The 21,391-nt window shown below is 39.9% G+C and overlaps 1 protein-coding gene across 1 annotated transcript in view; it reads left to right on the top strand.

The window, feature by feature from the left end:
* Positions 1 to 21,391, top strand: part of LOC103467894 (monocarboxylate transporter 1-like) — a 26,683-nt gene continuing 5,292 nt past the window's right edge. Inside the window, exons 1-2 of the mRNA XM_008414622.2 lie at positions 1 to 171; positions 10,424 to 10,728. Coding sequence (XP_008412844.1) covers positions 10,512 to 10,728 — 217 coding nt within the window. The 5' untranslated portion in view covers positions 1 to 171; positions 10,424 to 10,511. The remainder of the gene's footprint in view (positions 172 to 10,423; positions 10,729 to 21,391) is intronic.

A 21,391-nucleotide genomic window follows, 5' to 3' on the forward strand; every position in this document is an offset into this window, starting at 1 on the left:
CGCATGCGCTAGAGGTAGTTCGTAATGCCATCATCCTCCTCATCCTTTTCTGCTGGACTGTTACAGACTGAGGTCAGTGGGACCCGAAGCTACTATCGGACCGCAGAAAGCAAGGACTCCCACGGGGAGACAGTGAGCTTCAGCCGGACACCGAGCCGAAGAAACCCTGCGGTGAGTGAACGTCTCCCGTCACTGCGTGCTGCGGTGTGGCGCCACACTGAAGCTATTTCTGAATAAAAAAAAAAATGGTGGATATTTTTCTATTATGTTACGGAATACAGCTTGTTTTTTTTTTTTAAGCGACCGCTAATTAGCCAGGTAGATTGTGGAGTGTTTAGCTTCGCGCTCGGGCACCGCTCCGTCCACGTTACTCTCTCCACTGCGGCAGAAGATCACGTCTACCGGCTTCACAGCGGCGCTCCGTCCCGACGTAGCTTTATTCCGGGTGGCGTGATGCTGCCCGCATGGCGCTATTTTTACATCCACATGTGGATGGAGAGGGTAAGGGAGGGGGGGGGGGATCCACTTCACAGCTGAGCATCCGGTCCGGCGCGGTCCTCCTTAAAACCGACCTGACGATCCGGCAGGAGGGATTTATGATGCGTTTGAAGAACACTGAGCCTGAAACACAGAAAATGTTAACTCTATAATCTCGCTTTTAGGTTAAAATTGATCAAATTAAAGTTTGTATAAGCAATATTCCACTTGATCATTTTAAAGAAAATTAAAAACGACAATTTTAAGTATCTGCTTGTGCTGTTTTCAGCAATAAAATAAGGATTTCACAAATGTAGTTTTTAATTTTTAACCTATAGATGAACAGATTCCCATCAAAAAGCAGCTGAACAATAAGAAAATAAAAATTTGATTTCCCTCTTGGATCATTTTGCTTCTCCATTGTGTGGCCCTCCAGCCTCTGTGCGACTAATTTGCATGTTGGGTTGATTGGATCTTTTGTTGCCATTGTTTTCCAACCTTTTCACTCACTTCCTAAATTGTGCTTTAAACTCAATGGTACCTTGAAGACCCACCAGTGTAGCTTTTTGGAAGTCCTGCTAACTCTGTGTGGGTGCTCCCAAAGTAACAAAACCTCTCTCGGTTGAGATTAAAACCAAATTACTACAGATTTATCATTGTAATTTGAAATGTTTATCAATTTAAGAGATGTAATGTAACATAATTTTATTTTATATTAAGACTTTCATTCCATTTTTATACCTTTTCATCAAATTCCTGGTCAAGGAGGCCAGAGTGTGATCTACGTGGGTTTAAAAAAAATCAACAAAACACATAGAACAGGACAATGAATGAAACATAAAATATTATTTTAATATATTTAGAGAGCCACAGAGCCCTGATCTAGCACATGAAAACCAATTCCATCTCAATATGACTGAACTTAAAAGTCCAACCCCTTAATTTTCAAATTTTATTTTAACATGAAAATCTAATTGAGAGTAAAAATCTCTTTCACAAGAGAATCCTGGCCAACACTGGCAGAAGCAATTCATCGTTAAAGTGTAACTCATGGTTAAAAAAATCTTCCTAGATGAGTCATAAAAAATTAGTTTAGTACAAGAGTCAGGACCAGTTCTACAGGGGAGACACTGGCCCCCATTGGCCCCCATCTAGAACCGCCCATGGCTACATGTTCTTACAGTAGATGACAGGAAATTATTTTAAATCATCAGCTGCTGAAATGCGTTCATGTAAATCGACGCTTGTTTCTAAAGAATATGGTGTTGACTCAGAAAAGTTGCAAGAAACACGTCAACTAATGTAATTTGAAGAAGATTTACTAAAAATAAGCCAAGCTGCATCCATTAACTCCAATCTGATTCGACGTAAAGCCAGTTGCATGTAGTAATCTGTAATGTTTTGAGGATTGGCTTTGATTTCCTCCCTGGCTCCAGCAGTTCTTCTGGTCGTTCGCTAACCGCTTATCTATCTGCTGCACAGCGGCGCACGAGTTCAACTCGCCAGCTCCGGGAGGTCAGACCTCAGTGGAAAGATCGCATGACTGCCACACGCGCTGAACTCGCAGGGAATCCATTGTCCCAGAACCGGACCGAGTCGCTTGTTTATTAATAGGTGTGTAACCAGGAGATATTGTCTAAAAGTGGATCAGAAAGTGAGTGACTGCTGTGTCATTTTCGGCGCCCTTTGCTTTGTGCGCGGCTTAAATGTTCCTGAGAGTGTTGGGCCCTGAACCCTGACCTTTTCTGAATGTCACGGTGTAAGTTTAAAAAAAACTACACATCCCAATATCTGGCCACAGATTTGAATTATTTAAAATGACCTTCACGTGACGTTCTGTTGCCCCAAAGCTGCTGCTTCTCCTGGTACTCTGAAATTTGTAATCTCGATTGTTAATCTTGAAGTTAAAGCAATAGACCTCTTGTTTGAAACAGGAAGCACCAAGTACCGTATTTTCCGCACTATAAGGCGCACTGGGTTTTAAGGTGCACCTTCAATGAATGGCCCATTTTAAAACTTCATTCATATATAAGGCGCATAGAATAGACGCTTCAGTTTGGGTTGCCGATTTGTTCTGTACTCTATTATTACACATCCACATTTGTAAAGAAGTGGTCCCGAGTACTTTACATAGTAGCTGCTCCAGTCATTGTTTCACTCACGGTGTTGGTGTTGCGATATTGTGTCCAACTGCATTCTGGGTAACACAAACCAACCAACACGCTGCCACCACAGTCTCTGTCTCTCTTCGCCCGCCTCCCCCCGACTTTAAATGCATTATCAAACTTTATAAACAAACCTGCGATCTGACAACTATCCCAGCATGCACTGCGCACTTCTTCTTCTACGGGGGATAATGAAGTCGGCGGCTGCTTACCGTAGTTGCCGGACCTGTTGTGTCTCAATATTGGTCCACATATAAGGTGCACTATCGTCTTTTGAGGAAATTGAAGGTTTTTAGGTGCGCCTTATAGTATGGAAAATACGGTACATGGAATCTATTTTTTTATTGTGTTGCATCAGTCATATTTTTGCAACCTTACACTGGACTGACTGCACCCTTTATCTAAAATAAAGTGCTTTGTGCAATCTTTATTGTTGGATCTAATCTTTATTATCGCAGTTTGAAAAGATGCATTGTTGCCATGCACGATGCAGCCAGTGGCTTAAGTGTTGAAATTATCTGGAAAATCAGTTTTTTGTCTTGCATGTTTACATCACAGGTTCTTCACATGACTGGTAAAGTTGATGCATCTGACTTGGTTTCTTGATGTATTTAAATGCGTTCTGCTACACTAATTGAGGTTTGCCTGGTTTTAAAACATTAAAATCCAACAGAAAAAGCAGCAGAGCAGGTTTACTTTCTCGTGACATTTGAATCAGGTTTAAAACTTGTGCTCACTCATTCCTTGAAGCAATAAAGCTAATGCTGCTAATGGCTTTCTTCCTCTTTTTGTGTGACTCAATGACTTCACTGTCCTGTGCTTGAAAAGCTGCAAATAACTTGGAAACTACTTTGAGCTAAATAATTTTAACAGTATTTTTATGCACAATGGGAAAATTTCTTATGAAGTTTGGCTGCAGTTTTCATATAAAAAATTTGAGGTAACTTTTGCATCCCGCTCCGGCCTGAATGAAGCATCTGTGACGTCTGAATGAATGCCCTCATTGAGAACTCCTCCAGGATTTGCCCCACTTTTACTGGCACCCACACGCTATCCTGATGCCTATCTGCACTTCACCATGGAGCCGTGGGACCGCCTGGGGGAAACGGCAGTTCAGCTCTAATCCCACTGCGCCGAGGCTGCTTCACGTTAACAGTGGACCAAAATTAATTTTACCCATTAGCAAGATTTCAGTCTGAACACAGACACTGGAAGATTTACTGTGATTATTGTTGTAAAACTGAAGCTGCATTGTAGCTAGTAAATGGTTAAATATTAGTGCAAATTATTTGACCTTTTCCTCTAATTCCAGATATTTTCCAAATCAGTCACTAAATATGACTCGTACTTTACATTTACTGGTGCTGACATTACTAGTTGAAAGCTTTCATACACTGGGACAGATTGAACTTTGCTTTTGCAATTGTACTTTCTGGCTGATCGCTGATTATCAATCTTTAAAAAGCCTGACCTGCTGATTCTGATCTTTTTTTTTTTTTTTTTTCCAAAATGTTGCTAAATATAGCAAGAAAGTTGCTGAGTTGGCAACAGTGGGAGGACTATCGTTGACTGCAAACATGCAGACATGCCCTGGTTTGCCGATCTATCGGTCAAACCTCTCCCTGCAGAGCCGACGAGGACAGTGGCTGAGGTAGCTAAAATTGGCTTCACATGCAAGTATCGGCAGATCACAATCTTCCAAAATTAAGAATATTGGCCGGCGGATAAATTGGTGCACTCCTACTTTGGTTTGCTTAAATGGACCTCTAGCAAGTTAAGCCTCAATCACATGCTTTTATTTACTATTGCAATGTTTGCCGGTTTTACACACATTTTACACAAAGATTCTCAGTGAGCTCCCATAAAAAATTCTGCCAAGCTTTGTGTGGTGATGGGCTCAGATCTCACGCCTCAGTCACGTTAAGACAGCTAAAATCGGCCTTCTATCACCTTAAGAACATTTCTGGGATTAAAGGACTAATGTCCCAGGAAGCTCTAGAGGCAGACCTGTGAAGACACAGTTGAAGTAATCAATGTGAGTAAAGATAAATGCATGGATGAGTTTCTCTAGATCTTGCGGGGAGATTTTGCCTTCAGGTGATGGAAGGCTGGCTTTGTAACTGTCTTTATGTGGCTCTGAAAGTTCAGGTCTGGGTCAATCACTACACTCAGATTTCGAGCCTGATTGCTAGTTTCTTGCTGTAATGAGTGACTGTAGATATGAGCGCATGCAAACTTCTGACCAGCATTGCAGGTATGGAAGAGAATGTTCTTGGTGTATTTTGTGTCGCCACATTCCTGTCCAGTACAGGAAGCCTGAGATGGGCCTGAGGTTGAGGCTCTTTGCCTGAACACACTGCTGCTTAAGTTAACAGTGAAGTGCAGGAAACCGTTGGAGGGGGGTTGTTTTTGTCAGACGTTGATCTTGGAACAGATGTGTGATCTGCTGCAGAAACTGAACTCGTGTTTTCCCTCTTTGGTTGTAGCCGGACTCTGACCGGTCAGAGGTTTACTCGGGTCCGCTGGAGCGTTTGCTTTAAGCGCCTCTCTATGACACAAGCAGACCAACAAGTGAGTTCCAGGTTTACTCGGAAGCCCCTGGATGACCTTTTTGCTGCGTTACTTGCACTTCTCAGAGGTCACACTGGATTAGAAGCCAGCTCTGTCATTTAGTGGCCCCCAGCACTCAGCGTTTTAGAGGGGATCAGTTGCTCTGTTGGACGGGGTCTAGGTTTTGTACCGAGTGATTGACTTGACCTCAAGTGCTCTGAGCTGAGTAAACACACAAACTGATACTCGTAGCTGATATCTGAGGTAATTCTGCGGTTTTATCCAGCCGGTGCTGTCGTTTTATGGCTGCCAGAGTAATGCAAACATTTTATTTTTTTCTTAATATTTAACGAGGAAGTGGAGTTTCCCTCGTGTTTGTGTTCATATCTTGCTGTTTTTAAAGGTTAAATGTGACTATTTCAGGAGAGTCGGGTGCTCCTTTGTGTTCCTGTACATGACATGGGGTCGGATCATTTTCATGCTTGTCAAACTGGCCAGAGGTGGTTTGAATGTGACGTTTCCATTTTGGAAGTTATGACTCGTGTGTCCCTGGCGTCCCGTTTCACTGCATGTGTGTTGTAATGCAAACCCGCCGCAGAGCTCCTCAGATGAAATGTAGCACATGTTTGCGTTCAGCAGACGTCAGGCAGAATGAGGTCAAGTTCATGCTTCATCTGTATGTGTTTCTTCACTTGGTTACCACATTACTTGAAAGTAATGTGATGTAATGGTTGAGGATGAGTTTGCACCACATTCTGAGTGAAACCAAAAACCAGAACTAACCTGTAGTCAGGATCCCCTCCCCACAATTTTTTATTTAATTTTTCTTTTTGTATTCTGCATGCTGCACACAAACTGTATTATAACGGAGTTAAAATTAAACTTTAACATGCTGTCAAAATGCATGTTGCACTCTTCTGGTCATTTTCCAGGTCTAGATAAATATGGAAACATGAAATTAAACAAGGAAAAATAGATTTTGTCAATTTTTTTTTAAAGGTCTTAATGTGAATAATTAAGCAAATTTATCTGCTTTTTGAATATCTGCACCATATGTGGGCTTTTTATTTAGCTTTTTCAGTCTTAAAACTAAAAAAAAACAACTAAACCTCAAATCAACTTTTTCTTGCAGATAAACTATAAATGTGGTTTTCAGAGTTCAGTGTTTTTTTACTGTACAAATTATATCACGTTCAAGTAAGTTTTGTTTAATTCCGTGATATTTTGTCTAACAGTCTCAGTGCTGCCACCTATGGGTTTAAAAGAGGCTACTGCGTTTGAGTTTTCCTATTGGTTGGTTGACGTTTACATCACACAGCCCAGGTCAGGTATAAAACCCATCTCACTCAGACACACGCCACCTGGGGGTGAGTCAGGAGTTGGAATTTTTTTATTTAATTTTTTTATTTAGGGAAAAAAGTTGCTAATGTCTGAAAAATTGCTAAACATAGCAATAGTTGCTAAGTTGGTGACGGTGTTTTAATTTCTAATGAACATTTAACAGTGTTGCTTGTGAACATTTTAAATATCCTAAATAAATAATCAAAACAATGGATAAAATTAATGATGAAGTCTCTCTAAACTGAAGGACAAAATTGTCCTTCAAACAAATGGCTAGTTGGGACCAAAGTACCAGACTGAGGACTTTTGTCGTCCATTTGTTGGTGAAGAGGAAAAAAGAGAAACAATAAATCATGCAAATGGAGTTTGATTTTAAAATGTCAAGTATAGTATTTCAGCTTCCCAAGGTGCATTTTGTTGGGAATATTTACGATAACCTCCATGGGGAAAAATCTGTATCATTTCAAACGATCTGATGATGGATGCTCTTACCTCCATATCGGCATAAAGATGTGACTCGTTTCTGTCCAGACCTGGAGGAGGCCTGCATCAGGCTGCAGACCTCCTCCAGGTCTGCAGCCTGATGCATCATGAAACCAGGTCTGTGAACGCCTCACCGTCATGGCTGAAACTCTAAGGAGGAAAGAAGGGGCTGAAAGCTAAGCCGTGTTATGAAACGGAACATGTCCTCTCTGAGGTTACAGCTAATGCTAACGTTTGTTTCTGTGCCTTTTAGTTTCAGTTCTGTGAAAATGGTTGTTTTCAAGCAGAAATCAGCACATCAGTTTTTTTTTAACTAGTTTCTCTTTGTGGTGAAGATATAGGAAGCTAAATATTTGGCTGATGCAAGTGAAAGCAAAGGCGTGTCGTCACACTGAGGTGTCAGCGTGTTGCTCTGCGTAATGATTGTCAGAGCTCGCTTGTTTACCGCCTGATCTGAGCTAAAAGCCTTGTAGGGTGCTTGACCCCTGGTTGTTAATTAGCTCTCCTTTCCACATACAGCAGTTTATTCTCCCCTGCTGGTTGTAATTTATCCAAGTTTAATCTACAGGGAGAGGTTATTTTGGAGTATAGAATGCCATGTAAGGTAAATGAACCAAACAGAAGCAGAGCTGATGATCATAGCAGCTGCATGTGACCTAAATAAGGGGAAAAAGGATATTTTGATCGAATAGGCTCTGGCATTGTGCTTGCTTATCCACTGTAACTGTGTGATAGGTTACTAGGACAACAAAACTGGCTTTTTTTTGTCTTCTGCAACAGAAATAGCTAAAATAATGTCAACACATTCATATTATAGAGTATCGGGGCTAAAATTGACCTCCGGGTAAATTTTTACAAATTAATACAGACGTTTTGAGATGGTTTTCACGTATGGAAAGAAACATCTAAATTTAAAGGCATACATTTACAATTTGTAAACTAGGACATTCTCTGCCATGACGTCAGAAATTAACTTCTTAAATTTATCACAAAATATTTTCAGTTTAATAAAGCCATGTCCAGCTGAATATTTGGAAAATAGACATTTTTATGCATTTTTGTGTTTCATCCACAGAACAAAATCAGTTTATCACTAAAAATAATAACAACTCCAACCCAACTGAAGATTTTGGCAAACTGTTTAACTTTTCTGAATCCAAACCCATGTTTACTATATGTACAGGTCCTTCTCAAAAAATTAGCATATTGTCATAAAGTTAATTATTTTCCATAATGTAAAAATGATAAAAATTAAAATGTCATATATTTTAGATTCATTGCACACCAACTGAAATATTTCAGGTCTTTTATTGTTTTAATACTGATKATTTTGGCATAMAGCTMATGAAAACCCAAAATCCCTGTCTCAAAAAATTAGCATATCATGAACAGGTTCTCTGAACGAGCCGTTAACCTGATCATCTGAATCAACAAAGTAACTCTAAACACCTGCAAAAGATTCCTGAGACTTTGCAAAACTCCCAGCCTGGTTCATTACTCAAAACCGCAATCATGGGTCAGACTGCTGACCTGACTGCTGTCCAGAAGGCCATCACTGACGCACTCAAGCAAGAGGGTAAGACACAGAAAGACATTTCTGAACGAATAGGCTGTTCCCAGAGTTCTGTATCAAGGCGCCTCAGTGGGAAAGAAAAAGTGTGGCAGGAAACGCTGCACACGAGAAGAGGTGACCGGACCCTGAGGAGGATTGTGGAGAACGGCCGATTCCAGAACTTGGGGGACCTGAGGAAGCAGTGGACTGAGTCTGGAGTAGAAACATCCAGAGCCACCAAGCACAGGCGTGTGCAGGAAATGGGCTACAGGTCCCGCATTCCCCAGGTCAAAGGTCAAGCCACTTTTGAACCAGAAACAGCGGCAGAAGCGCCTGACCTGGKTACAGAGAAGCAGCACTGGACTGTTGCTCAGTGGTCCAAAGTACTTTTTTTTTGGATGAAAGCAAATTTTGCATGTCATTCGGAAATCAAGGCGCCAGAGTCTGGAGGAAGACTGGAGAGAAGGAAATGCCAAAAGGCCAGAAGTCCAGTGTCMAGTACCCACAGTCAGTGATGGTCTGGGGAGCCMYGTCAGCTGCTGGTGTTGGTCCACTGTGTTTTATCAAGGGCAGGGTCAATGCAGCAGCTATCAGAGGATTTTGGAGAACTTCATGTTTCAATGTGCTGAAAAGCTTTATGGAGATGAAGATTTCATTTTCAGCACAACCTGGCACCTGCTCACAGAGCCAAAACCACTGGTATTACTGGCCATGGTATTACTGTGCTCAGTTGACCTGCCAACTCTCCTGACCTGAACCCCATAGAGAATCTKTGGGATATTGTGAAGAGAAAGTTGAGAGACGCAAGACCCAAAACTCTGGATGAGCTTAAGGCYATCGAAGCATCCTGGGCTCCATAACACCTCAGCAGAGCCACAGGCTGATTGCCTCCATGCCGCCTTGAAGGCTGCAAAAGGATTCCTGACCAAGTATTGAGTGCATACCTGAACGTAATTATTTGAAGGTTGACTTTTTTTGGTATTAAAACACTTTTCTTTTATTGGTCGGATGAAATATGCTAATTTTTGGAGACAGGAATTTTGGGGTTTCATGAGCTGAATGCCAAAATCATCAGTATTAAAACAATAAAAGACCTGAAATATTTCAGTTGGTGTGAAATGAATCTAAAATATGAGTTTAATTTTTATCATTACATTATGGAAAATAATTAACTTTATCACAATATGCAAATTTTTTTGAGAAGGACCTGTATGTATGTAGGTATGCATATTTAATATTTTTAAACAATGTGGCAGTCATATTAGTAGAATAAAGACACAATTTCTCCAGAAGAATGAAAAACGTTCTTTTGATTGGGGGAAACTTGTAGTGTTATCAGGATTTGATTGCAGTAATTCTGCTGTATTCTTTGATACAATTGTGCAACAACAGTTTTTCTAAATCCTCCTGCAGAAAATAGTTTTACACTGTTCCAATTTGAAGCGCAATCTTATTTGTAAAACTGATACTAAACTCTAAGCTCAACTTTTCTCATTTGTTTGTGTGATTTCTGTCATTCTCCTAACATTACGGCTTTATTCTGGTAATAATCAACCCATCAAGTGTATTTGTAGCCTTGATTTGAAGGAAGGCCCTGTTTCAGCTGTTTTGCAGTTTTCTGTAAGTTTTTCCAGATTCTTGGCTTTATTCTTGCATTATTTCAACTTTATTTTCATGTGACTTCATTGAATTGCAATTCTAGTCTTCTCTCATGATGTCTGCAGAAACAAAACTTTGTTCAGAGGGACGAGAAAATGTAAAACTCATTTTGTTTTACAGCTGACTTGGATAAAATATTAATAAATCAGAATTTAGGAAATATATTAAACCTTTGCTTCATTGTTTTTCCACACAGGTGCTGTTTTGAAGCCTGATCCGAGCTCTTCCCCCACCAAGTCGAGTCCGTACGCCGCCGCAGTCGTCTGCTTCGCCTCTGAGCCATTATGCCTCCAGCAGTGGGTGGACCTGTGGGATACACCCCACCTGAAGGGGGTTGGGGCTGGGCCGTGGTGGCGGGCGCCTTCATCTGCATCGGCTTCTCCTACGCCTTCCCAAAGTCCATCACGGTCTTCTTCAAGGAGATCGAGGTCATCTTCGACGCCACGCCCAGCCAGGTCTCCTGGATTTCCTCCATCATGCTGGCCGTCATGTACGGTGGAGGTAAGACGTCCTCCGAGAACCCACAGCTTTTCAACCAATCGGGTTTATCTGTGGAACACATTTCATCGGTATGGCAGCTCAAAGTGCTTTACGTCATGAAAACAAACGCATCATTTAGTCAACAGCTGTGGAAACCAATAACAGGCATTACATCAAGTGCTATCATCAAAATCATCAATACTCACTAAATAGTCGGTCAACGCTTCATTGATTGTGGTTCAAAGGTAACTCCAAACAGGTGGCTTTTTAAAGGAACTCAGTGTTTTGGCTGTTTTTACTGTTTTCTGGAAGTTTGTTCCAGATTTGTGGGGCATAGAAGCTGACCGCTGCTTCTCCATGTTTGGTTCTGGGGATGCAGATCAGAACCAGAAGACCTGAGAGGTCTGGAAGATTCATACAACAGCAGCAGATCTTTAATGTACTATGATGCCGAGCTGTTTATAAACTAACGGTATTTTAAAGTCTATTCTCTGAGCTACAGGGACCCAGTGTAGGGACTTTACAACTGGGGTGATGTGCTCCATCTTTCTGGTTTTAGTCAGAACAGCAGCTGCAAGTATATTTTTTTATTTTTAGGTGGACCTCTGAAGACTCTTGTAGTAATCACTACGACTACAGATAACCGCATGGATGAGTTTCTTTAGATCTCACTGAAACATTGGTCCTCTAATCCTGGAAATGTTCTTCAGACGATAGAAGGCCGACTTTGTAACCGTCTTTATGTGACTCTGAAGGCTCAGGTCTCAGTCCATCACTTTGGACACCCTGCCCCGTAGAAAATGTAGTGGAGGTGGGAATATTCAAATAAATTATTACTTCTGTTAATTTACACATTTGTTGGCTACACTACCAAAAGCACAAAATTTTACCAAGCAATTTTGGTCTAGTTTCTGCACATTTTAAATGAGACAAAATAACTTTTTTTAAAACACAGGAGCCTGTTTTTAAGTCAATACTTTTCATATTGATGAAAAAGTTCTAGTCCCATTGGCAGGTTATTTCACTTACAGGACATTTTTCCCATGTTATAAGTGAAATAAAATGCTAGTGAAAATGGTACTTTTTTAATACTAAGGATTTTTTTTATTCTAAAGCTCCTATTTCTTGCTGATAAGTGACTTAAGTTTTCTTATTTCACTAGAAACCACATCAGAAATACTTTAATATTTTGTTTTTGCAGTGAATTGGCTAAAATGTGGAATTTCTAATAGATCTAAGTTGATTCTGGTATTTTATTTTTGACCTGCCAGTAAAACTTGTGGGATATCTCTTGCTGCAAGCTTCCCACTGTAGCTGGAATATTTTCATGAAATAACAGAAATATCTTGTCAATCATTTGTCTCATCTGGTGAGTGAGTAGATGATGAAAGTGACACTAAACATTCAGTCGGTAGGTCTGAGGAATGCCTTTCCTTAAAAAAAAAAAAAAAAAGACACGTCTTCTGTCTCCTGAACAGTCTCTGAAGTTTCAACAGGAAATTTAATGCTGGATTCATTTCGGGAGGAGAAGTATGGGGCTTTTGGGGTGAAGCAGTAGCAAATAGTTTTTTCTGGAGTAAGACTCAGCAGGTGAATCTGAGCGATCCAATTTCCCGCTGTTGGAGCTCAGATGGGATTATCCTGAGGTCTCCTGTTTTGCCTTGTCCGACAGCAAAACAGGATTACCAGAGTACATCGATTTCTTTTACTGATTTCATAAAACGGCTCTTTTTGTAAAGCATCAGGCGTGACATTTCTGCTTCTTTACCTCCTTATCTGTCTCTCTCCAGTGAATCGAGACAAAACCATGCTTTATCTCTTCTTTTTTGTTTTCATTCCCTTGGTTGGGTAAGCAGAGGTGTGATCCATGACGATGTAGAAATGCGCTCTCAGGTCTGCTTGCAGGTGGAGTTGCAACACGAACGCTTGTTTGTTGTGATGTAATCCAGCTAAAGCTTCTGGACAACGAACACACGGCGAATTAATGACTGACTTATCTCAATATTTAGTCTGCTTTAACACCGGGAATAAAAACACAGCACTGCAATCTAGAGCTGTTGGGTTTGTGCAACATTAAACTGAACTCCTTCAAAACTCAGGATTTGTATAGATGCTTGAAATCCTTAAAACCACTGAACTTCATTTAGGTGTTTTCAAGGTTTGTAAAATGCTTTATATCCAAGCTGCACAGTTTTGCTTGATTTAAAAACCTAAATTTGAAAAATGTTTACAGTTGAATTCACATATTTTCATACAGATATAACAAATTTTACTGGACGATAAATTGTCCCAGACTTTATTGGGATAATCAATATTATTATTATTATTTTTTGAGACAAATTTTCAATTAATATAATGGTAATAATTCAAGAACACATTCTCAAAGATGAAGAAACTTTAAATTTAATGAATGTTTAACACTGGAACCGGAAGACATTTTAAATCTACAAAATAAATTAACAAAACGACAAATAAAATTAATTATGAAATCTCTTTTAGCAAAATTCTTTCAAAAAATGGACAAATTGAGACCAAAACACCAGACTGAAGACTTTTATCCTCTGGTTTTTGGTAGAAAGGGGGAAACGATAAATCATTCAAATGGAAATGACATTGTCCCTGTTGTAGCATGTAGAACACATTCACAAAAAATTAACGGTAATAAAATATATTTTTGTGAATTGAAACTGTAGTTTTTTTGTTTTTATCTCTAAAGTTTGGTGCTGCAAAAGCTTAAACTCACCTTGAAATTCCTTGAAAAGTGCTTGAATTTACTGTGGGGAAAAGTACAAACCCTGAAAGTTGGCAACCTAGTTTCTGAGGAAACTAGGATACTAAAAATCCTAAAAATGTAAGATGACGAGACGTTGACGAGCTTACCTTGCGCTGCTGCTGATTAATGTGAAGTTCAGTGCGTTTTAAATGCGACGTCTTGATGCCTTTCATCTGGAGTTATTTCTACAGTTCTTTGATCAAACATGTCGATACCTTAAAATCTGAAACATTTCAGTCATTCTGCTGTATTTATGTGCAGTTTGGATCTTTAGATCCTGACACTTGATTGACAACCAAACATGAAGGGCAAAAACTCAAAGTGTTGGTATTTGACATTTGAACATAATAGCTTGTTTATCTTTCAGCTCCATTTTCATATCTATTCTGTTGAAGTGAACAAATTAGGGCTGTTGTAAACGATTATTTTAGTAATCGAGTAATCTATAGATTTTTCTTACGATTAATCGAGTAATCGGATAAAAACAATTATGAAATAAAATATTGGTAAATCTTCCATAACACCAGTGTTACTATCGGATATCAACATCAGTCTATTTTTTCCACATTTGTGCTTCCCTACCAGTTACTTTTTTGTAGACCGGGGGGGCAATACGGGATATTTCCGGCTCCTCCGTTCAGAAACTCATCTACCAGCCATGTTCCGCCTCCCGTTTGTTCAGACCGGGATGATATAAGTTTATTGTGCGGTTCGTCCGTAAGCTGCTCTTACCCTGTAAGCATCAACCCTCAGCCGCCCGCCGTGTTCAGTCTCTCCGCTCACCTGTAGAAATCCTCCTCAGCTTCTTCCCGCCGTTCAACCAGCAGCTCCGGAGCAGAAAGGCTGCCGAACTCCCGGCATCGCGCCGGTCATTTTAAGGATGTTTATTGGTCCCACAAAAACGATGAAAACCCGGAATTATCACCAATTAGTAAAATCCCCACGGGCCGAACTTGAAGATTGGATGTTATGCCGCTAACACGTAGCTTCCGTCAACAACTCAGAGGCGGAAGTCAGAGCTCCGCGCAACGCAAATAATGTTCAGGCTGAAACACGGTGCGCTAAATGATAAAACATAAATTAAAGAAGCTTCGAGGCAGGTCAATTTTCCTCGAGGAATTTTAATAATCGAGGTACTCGAATCACTCGAGGAATCGTTTCAGCCCTAGAACAAATTGATTGTACTGTAAGCAGATGGCTATGATAGAAATGAAAGATTTTGTGAGGTTTTTTTTTTTTTTTTGCCTTTGCTGATGCATTGGTCTTTATCCTCCTAAACAAGTGGTTTGTAACACCTTCATTGTTGCCTAAAAACAAAAAAAATAATTTTTTACCACTTCTATTTAGTAGTTTTATTGCAGGCAACTACATGTTACTGCAGTCAAACTTACAAAATAAGCTTCTTCAGGACACGGCAGCAATTAAAGTGATTCTCATCCCCAACCTGTGCACAATAACTGCATTTAATGATATATTTTCAAAATGATCTATATTAATTTTATTATGGAAAAAGCAGAAGAGAAAATGATTAAAAAATAACTATTCTAAATGTCCAGGGGTTTCAAGCGTCATTAATGGGAACTTATAGTTGTGATAAATGAAACTTCTTTTTCACATTAATGATGTAATAAATTCCTGCCTCTTATGGATACTGTGTGAAATATTTTTTTAGCTAATTTTCAGTTTTTTCATGGAATAATTGTATTGAATTTCCACTAAAATTAACTAATCTATACCTTTTTAGAATTCTTTTGTAATTGGGTTGTAAGCCGCTTTTTCCACAAATGTTTCAATTTTTTAAATTTAAAAAATAGAAATAAAATTGTGGGTCTTTAAAGTTTTGTACAGTGGATTTTAAGTTTTAAATTTTTAGCTAAATTTAAAACTTATTCAACTTTTGCAGCTCTAAACAAGTTTTAATTTGCACAACTGAGGATAAAAATGGCTTCCCATCCTAAAATGATTGTTGACCAGATGTTTTTCAAATACTTTGGTTTTCATCCATCTTTGCTGCAGTTAGTTGTTTCTAACTTTTAGTTATCATTTGATTCTAAATACGTTTGTTTACACACAACCATTTTCTTGTGCCAGATTGCGACTCGGAAGTTTCTTATTTTTTACTTTTAATTTTTGAGTACCGTATTTTCTGCACTATAAGACGCACCGGATTATAAGGCGCACCTTCAATGAATGGCCTATTTTAAAACTTTTTTCATATATAAGGCGCATAGAATAGACACTACAGTAGAGGCTGGAGTTACGTTATGCATCCACTAGCTGGACTAAAGGGAATGTCAACAAAACAGTCCGACTCCGGTCGGCGAGGAGAGCCTTCCGCGACTGGGCCGGACGATGGTCACCCTTCTCCGTTCCCGCACAGCATGTTTGTGGAGAATGTCATGCTAAATGACCTGCAGACGACCTGATTCTAGACGGTCGGTAGGTAGATAGGTCAGTCAAACTTTATTAACAAACCAGCGTTCTGACAATTATCCGAGCATGCACCGCGCGCTGCTTCTTCTTCTTCTTCTACGTGGGAAAATTAAGTCTTAGGCTGCTTACCATAGTTGCTAGACCTGTTGTGGCTCAATATTGGTCCATATATAAGGCGCAGCGGATTATAAGGCGCACTGTCAGCTTTTGAGGAAATTCAAGGTTTTTAGGTGCGCCTTATAGTGCTGAAAATATGGTAGTTGCAAAGAAAAGTGAGTCTGTGCCACCTCATTTTTACCTTGAAGTTGAAGATTACTAGTTTCTTCAAATTCAAAGCAGAAAAAAAAAATCAATTACGTACCCTATGAGCTTTCCATACATTTTAAGTGCCAGGCATAACATGCTCAAGCTGGACTTCATGAGAATCAGAAAAATTGATTTCTTCACTGGAATCAATCTATTGATTGGATCAATAAGTTACTTTGATGTAAACAGATGTTCTGAAAATAAGCTGCATGCAGCTGATGTACTCTAAACAGCAGGTTGGATTTCTCTTTTATGTATTTTAGCTGATATTTATTTTCTGCACATTTACAATGAAGCAACTTGTTAAAACGGTTCAGTCATGCAGAAGAAAACCTGATCCAACGAGAAGGGTCTGAATATCTGATTATTTTTATCTTCAACTCAGCTGACACAAAGCAAACCCGGCTGTCCTGATCTCGTTCCTTGGCTTTTTTCCCTCTATGAACAAAGAGCGATCCAGTTCCAGGAGGAATTGGGTTTCCCTTCTTGTCTCAACACAAAGCGAGCGCTTTCCTTATTCACCAGGACTTTCTGGCTTTTTGTGTTCCTTCATTACTCCTCCTGACTCTGCAGTACGCGCAGCCGCCCCGCCTGCTGCACTTTTCATCAAGTTTGAAATTACAAGGCAGAAGAAACAGGGGAGGAGTAAAAGTTGCATAACAGGATCCAGATGTCGAAGCGTTTCATTCTGAACCTTTTCTTTATTTCATAATTGACGGTGACTCCCTGTTACGGTCATTAGGATTGCAGAAGCTACATCTGAACAGGAGCTAGACTGAACGTGTGTGCTCGCTGTTTGAGTCGCACCGCGGTTCATGTGAGGTGGCGCACGTAGACACTCTGACTTCCACAAAGCTTTTAGAAACGGCTACTCATTCAGGTTGACGTCACAGACTGCTGAGTCACTGCGAACAAGATGCTCGACATGTTGGCACACATCATTTCAGTTATGCTCTTCATATAAACAGGGTTTTTTTTTTTTTACTCATTTCTCTCCTGCCCTTTAGCAAAGCATTAACACCTACTATCGTTGTGGGATGGCTATTTAAAACCCCACATTAGACATTAATAATTCACTGATGGATAAAGTGAAACTCTTCTCTGGAACCTTCAGCGATTTATCTGCTTATGGGAAGTGAAGTCAACGAGGTCATTTTAGAGGAAACGGATTTTGTTAAAGTTGTTGTTCGGACTGTGGTATGTTAACCACAGCTATGATGAAGCTCAATTTGATTTAAAAGGACAAGCAGATGTGTCAGACGCATCATAAATTAGAAGTTCAGGCCAAATAATTCATGGTTTGAACACATAAAATGTCTTGGATTTTTGTTATTCAGCTGATTTATGATCCGTTGTTGTTGAAAGTTTATCATTTATCATGATAAATTTCTTAGTATAACAATTCTGATGTATTGTTTTCACAAATTCCAATTGTTTAATACCACAAACTGTACATATTATTTGAATTATTCTATCAATACATTTGTAAATATGATTAAATGCAGTTACTGTGAGCAGTTTAGTGACTCAAATCACATTATTTTTGTGACTGTGTCCTAAAGAAGCGCATTACCTGTATGGGTTTGTTTTTAATCAGCAGTATTTGTGCTTGAAGCTGTTATTGCTGTCAAAAGCATGAAACAGAACATCAATCCTGTACTTTGTAGCCTTAATCTACTGAAAGTCTTGCTTCATCTCCTCTTGTGGCCTTAAAAAGGAAAAAAAATGCAGTTTTCTTTTAGAGGTTTTGCTTAAATCTGTTTAATCAGACTAAAATATATTTAGGAGTGCAGATTGAAGTTTCCTGACTGATCACAGATTGTTTGAAAAGACTGACTGGTTAATTTTGGCAGATTTTTATTTTTGATTTTTTTGTCGGCTTGCAAAAATATATTATTTTAAATAATTCTGATGTATTTCTTAAGAAATCCACACAGCTGAGCTGACCTAATATTTGTAATTTAAGTAACAAAAATTTATGCATAAACATATTTTTGTGTATTTTATGTAAACTACTGACATTTGATACAATATGAAACGTTGGGTAATTTAGTTTTTCGTTTTGTAGTCTTTTTCTCTTACCATCCAATTAAACACTTTTTTTTTTTTTTTTACCGTTTTGAATAGAAAGATTCAGGCCCGGAGCTATAGGGGGGTCTGGGGGGCAGCTGCCCCCTGGCCCGGATGGGTGCCCATGGGGGCCCGGGTCTGGAGGTGCCAGGGAGGGAGGAATGGTTTCAAGTCGCTTTAATGTCTGATTATAGATTGAGAAAGTGCGCCCTCACCTGTTCAGAAAGGTGTATGTAATGTTAAAGTTACTCTCTCTCAATGGAATATATAGTAGTCAGTCCCAGTGACTGTTTGACTCACGGTTTAGTCAATGTGCTTCCTAGGTAAAAATGAAACAAGAAACGCTGCCCAAACAGCACCGCCCCCAACCCAAGCCAACGCCCGGTCATTGACCCCGCCCCCCGGCCCAACACTGACTTGTTCCGCTAATGGAAAGATTTGTTTCTGAATCAAATCATGACTCCAATGATTTGATTGGAATTGAATCAAATTGCTAGACAATAAAATATTTGCTGTAACTCAGTCCACAGCTGAACAAAAGTGGACAGTGGCAGATTTTTTTGAAGACCAATTTTTAAAAAATGGCTGAACTAATTTTAAGTGATTTACAATCTAATGTAAGCGGCAGCCATGTTGAATCTGTTTGAAATGGTTCTGTTAAAGTACCACACAGTTGGGTTTCCTACAAAGGAAATCTCTTTCCTCCTCTCCTGTGGGTTTGTATTCGAAGCTACAGCTCTCATGTCTCCTCCGCTGCTGCCGCAACAACGGACCGTTTGTCCTGCAAATCATGCATTGTTGCACGGCTGGACCGCCTCTCCAGGTTGCCGTAGTACACAAATGACGCACATGCTCAGGTAAACCGGAGAAAACTGTATTAAACAAGCAGTTTCGATTATCGCTTTCATGTTAATTGAATCAGTCTGTCTTCAGGCTGGTAGCTTTGACCTGCAATTGAACTGTTTAATTTTCTTCACTTTCGGTAGCGCTGAAGTCAAAGCTCGTTTAATCCGTCCGGTAAAAGAGACTAAGGCGATTAGTCGCTAAGAGAGTTGGTTGGTTCAGGTTTTCCTAAGCTTCCTGGACGTGTTTACAAACAAGCAAGATCTGTAACTATTCCTGTAACTGAAGGATGTTTCGTTTGTGGCTCTGATCGGCAACAACAGCTCTATTTTTTTCCACCAGAGTGGGAAAGCTGACGTGAAGGTTAATGATGTCTCATGCGGTCTGCGGGCAGGAAATGATTCTGGATGGACAGAGTTTCTGCAGATGTGCTCCGGATTCAGTAGTTTAACATGACGCTGAACCTCTAATGGTTTGTGTTGGTCGTCTGAGATGAATTAAAGGAATATTTCTAATTATAAAGCACACATGCTGTAGTAATTTCATAAAATCTGATACCATAAGTGGTGTAAAATCTGTGAAGGGGAAACGCATCCTAAAGAAAACTTGACATTTGTTGCCTTTTTATTTAAGAAGAGCTCAATTTTCATTTACATGACTTATTGTTTTTCTCTTTTCTTTCTTTCTACCAAAAATTTTATAAGTTTTCAGTCTGGTGCTTTGGTCTCAACCAGCCATTTGTTTTGAAGGAGCATTTAGTTTAGAATTTGTTTTATTTATTTTGGATATTTAAAATGTCTTCCAGTTCCAGTATTAAATGTTTGCTGTAATTTAAAGTTTCTTTATCTTTGAGAATGTGTTCTTTCTGTCATTACCATTATATTACTTGAAAATCGTCTCAAAACGGCAATATTATCGTTTATTGCAATAACTTCTGTAATAATTTATTGTCTACTTATCGGACCGATAAGTCCGATAAACTGTGGATCCCAATTATAAAGTTTGAAAAATCTGTTCCCCTTCTTGCCTGTGGTGGCGAGGAGGGGAACAGGAATGACTGAAGGAAATGACACAAGACGACACTTGAGTGCATCTGCGTCCTTCATGAAATATAAACAAATGAAGCGCTGTTATATTTTAGGGGTTGTGGGATTTCTCTTTTTGGCAGAAGATCACGAGCCAGTTCTCAGACACTGGTTTGTTTTGGTTGCATTTACCCAGAATGCTCTATGCTCTAGTCCAGAAGTGAACCAAGACGTAGGTTTTTAGGTGGATCAGACTTCATGTTTGTTTTTGGTCACACCTCCCCGAACAAACCAGACCTTCTATACAAACAAACCAAATTTTGATCAAAGCAGACTAAACAGGGCCGGTGTTTAGTCACCCAAAGTGTTCATCTGTTCTCTTAAAGGCTCTGCAGATGGATTGAGGCCGGTTTACAAGTCATGCAGCTGGTGCAGCGCCTTCATTGGCTCTGCTCCAATCAGCTGCTTCTTTTCTCCTCTTGTATCTCTAGTTTGAAGCTGTTGGGACTGACTCATCACCAGCTGCAGCAACTCTACCTTCAATGCTTCAGATCAGCCTAAACACTCAGCGGAGAAGTTTCCTCTGTCAGATTGTGGTTAATAAATAAACCGATGCTGCTGCAGCCTGAGAAGCGTTGCTGCTATAATTAGAAGCTGGAAGCTAAACATGGTTCGTCTTAATCTATATGTTGACTGGCTTGTGGATTCCTGGGAACGTCGGGTCTTTACTCCTGCTCCATCTTCCTTTAGAGTGAAGATTAGTTTATGTAACCTCAGGGAAACGTCCCGACTCGAACAAAGAGTGATCCAGATTCTGCTGCGTCCTCTGTAAAGCAGCCATGTGTGCATTCTTGTGACCTCTCCAGTGCAAGTGCAATGCAGAACCAATTCACCCTGACTGTGGCAGCTCTCCAGCACACTCGACCTCGGTGGCAGACACAACAGAGGCAAAGCGTTTCTCGGTGGTGTGGATATGCACGTATCCCCCAACCCCCACTCCGACCTTTCCAGCCTCATGCCAAGTTTCAAGGGCAGAGCCGCCATGTTTTATAAGGGCCAGGGGCCTCCTGGAGCGTATCTGGAACAGCGTCGCTTCTGAAATCATCTCTTATTTTATACTTCCAGCCTTCTCGCTCTGTATGTGGATGTGCAATCCTATTTTGGATAAGTGGGGAAAGGATGTTTGGTAGTGAGCAGCTGCAACACTTGATGCGTTATGTCTGAGCTGATCGAA

Source organism: Poecilia reticulata, linkage group LG7 (genome assembly GCF_000633615.1).
Source record: "Poecilia reticulata strain Guanapo linkage group LG7, Guppy_female_1.0+MT, whole genome shotgun sequence".
Lineage (NCBI taxonomy): Eukaryota > Metazoa > Chordata > Actinopteri > Cyprinodontiformes > Poeciliidae > Poecilia > Poecilia reticulata.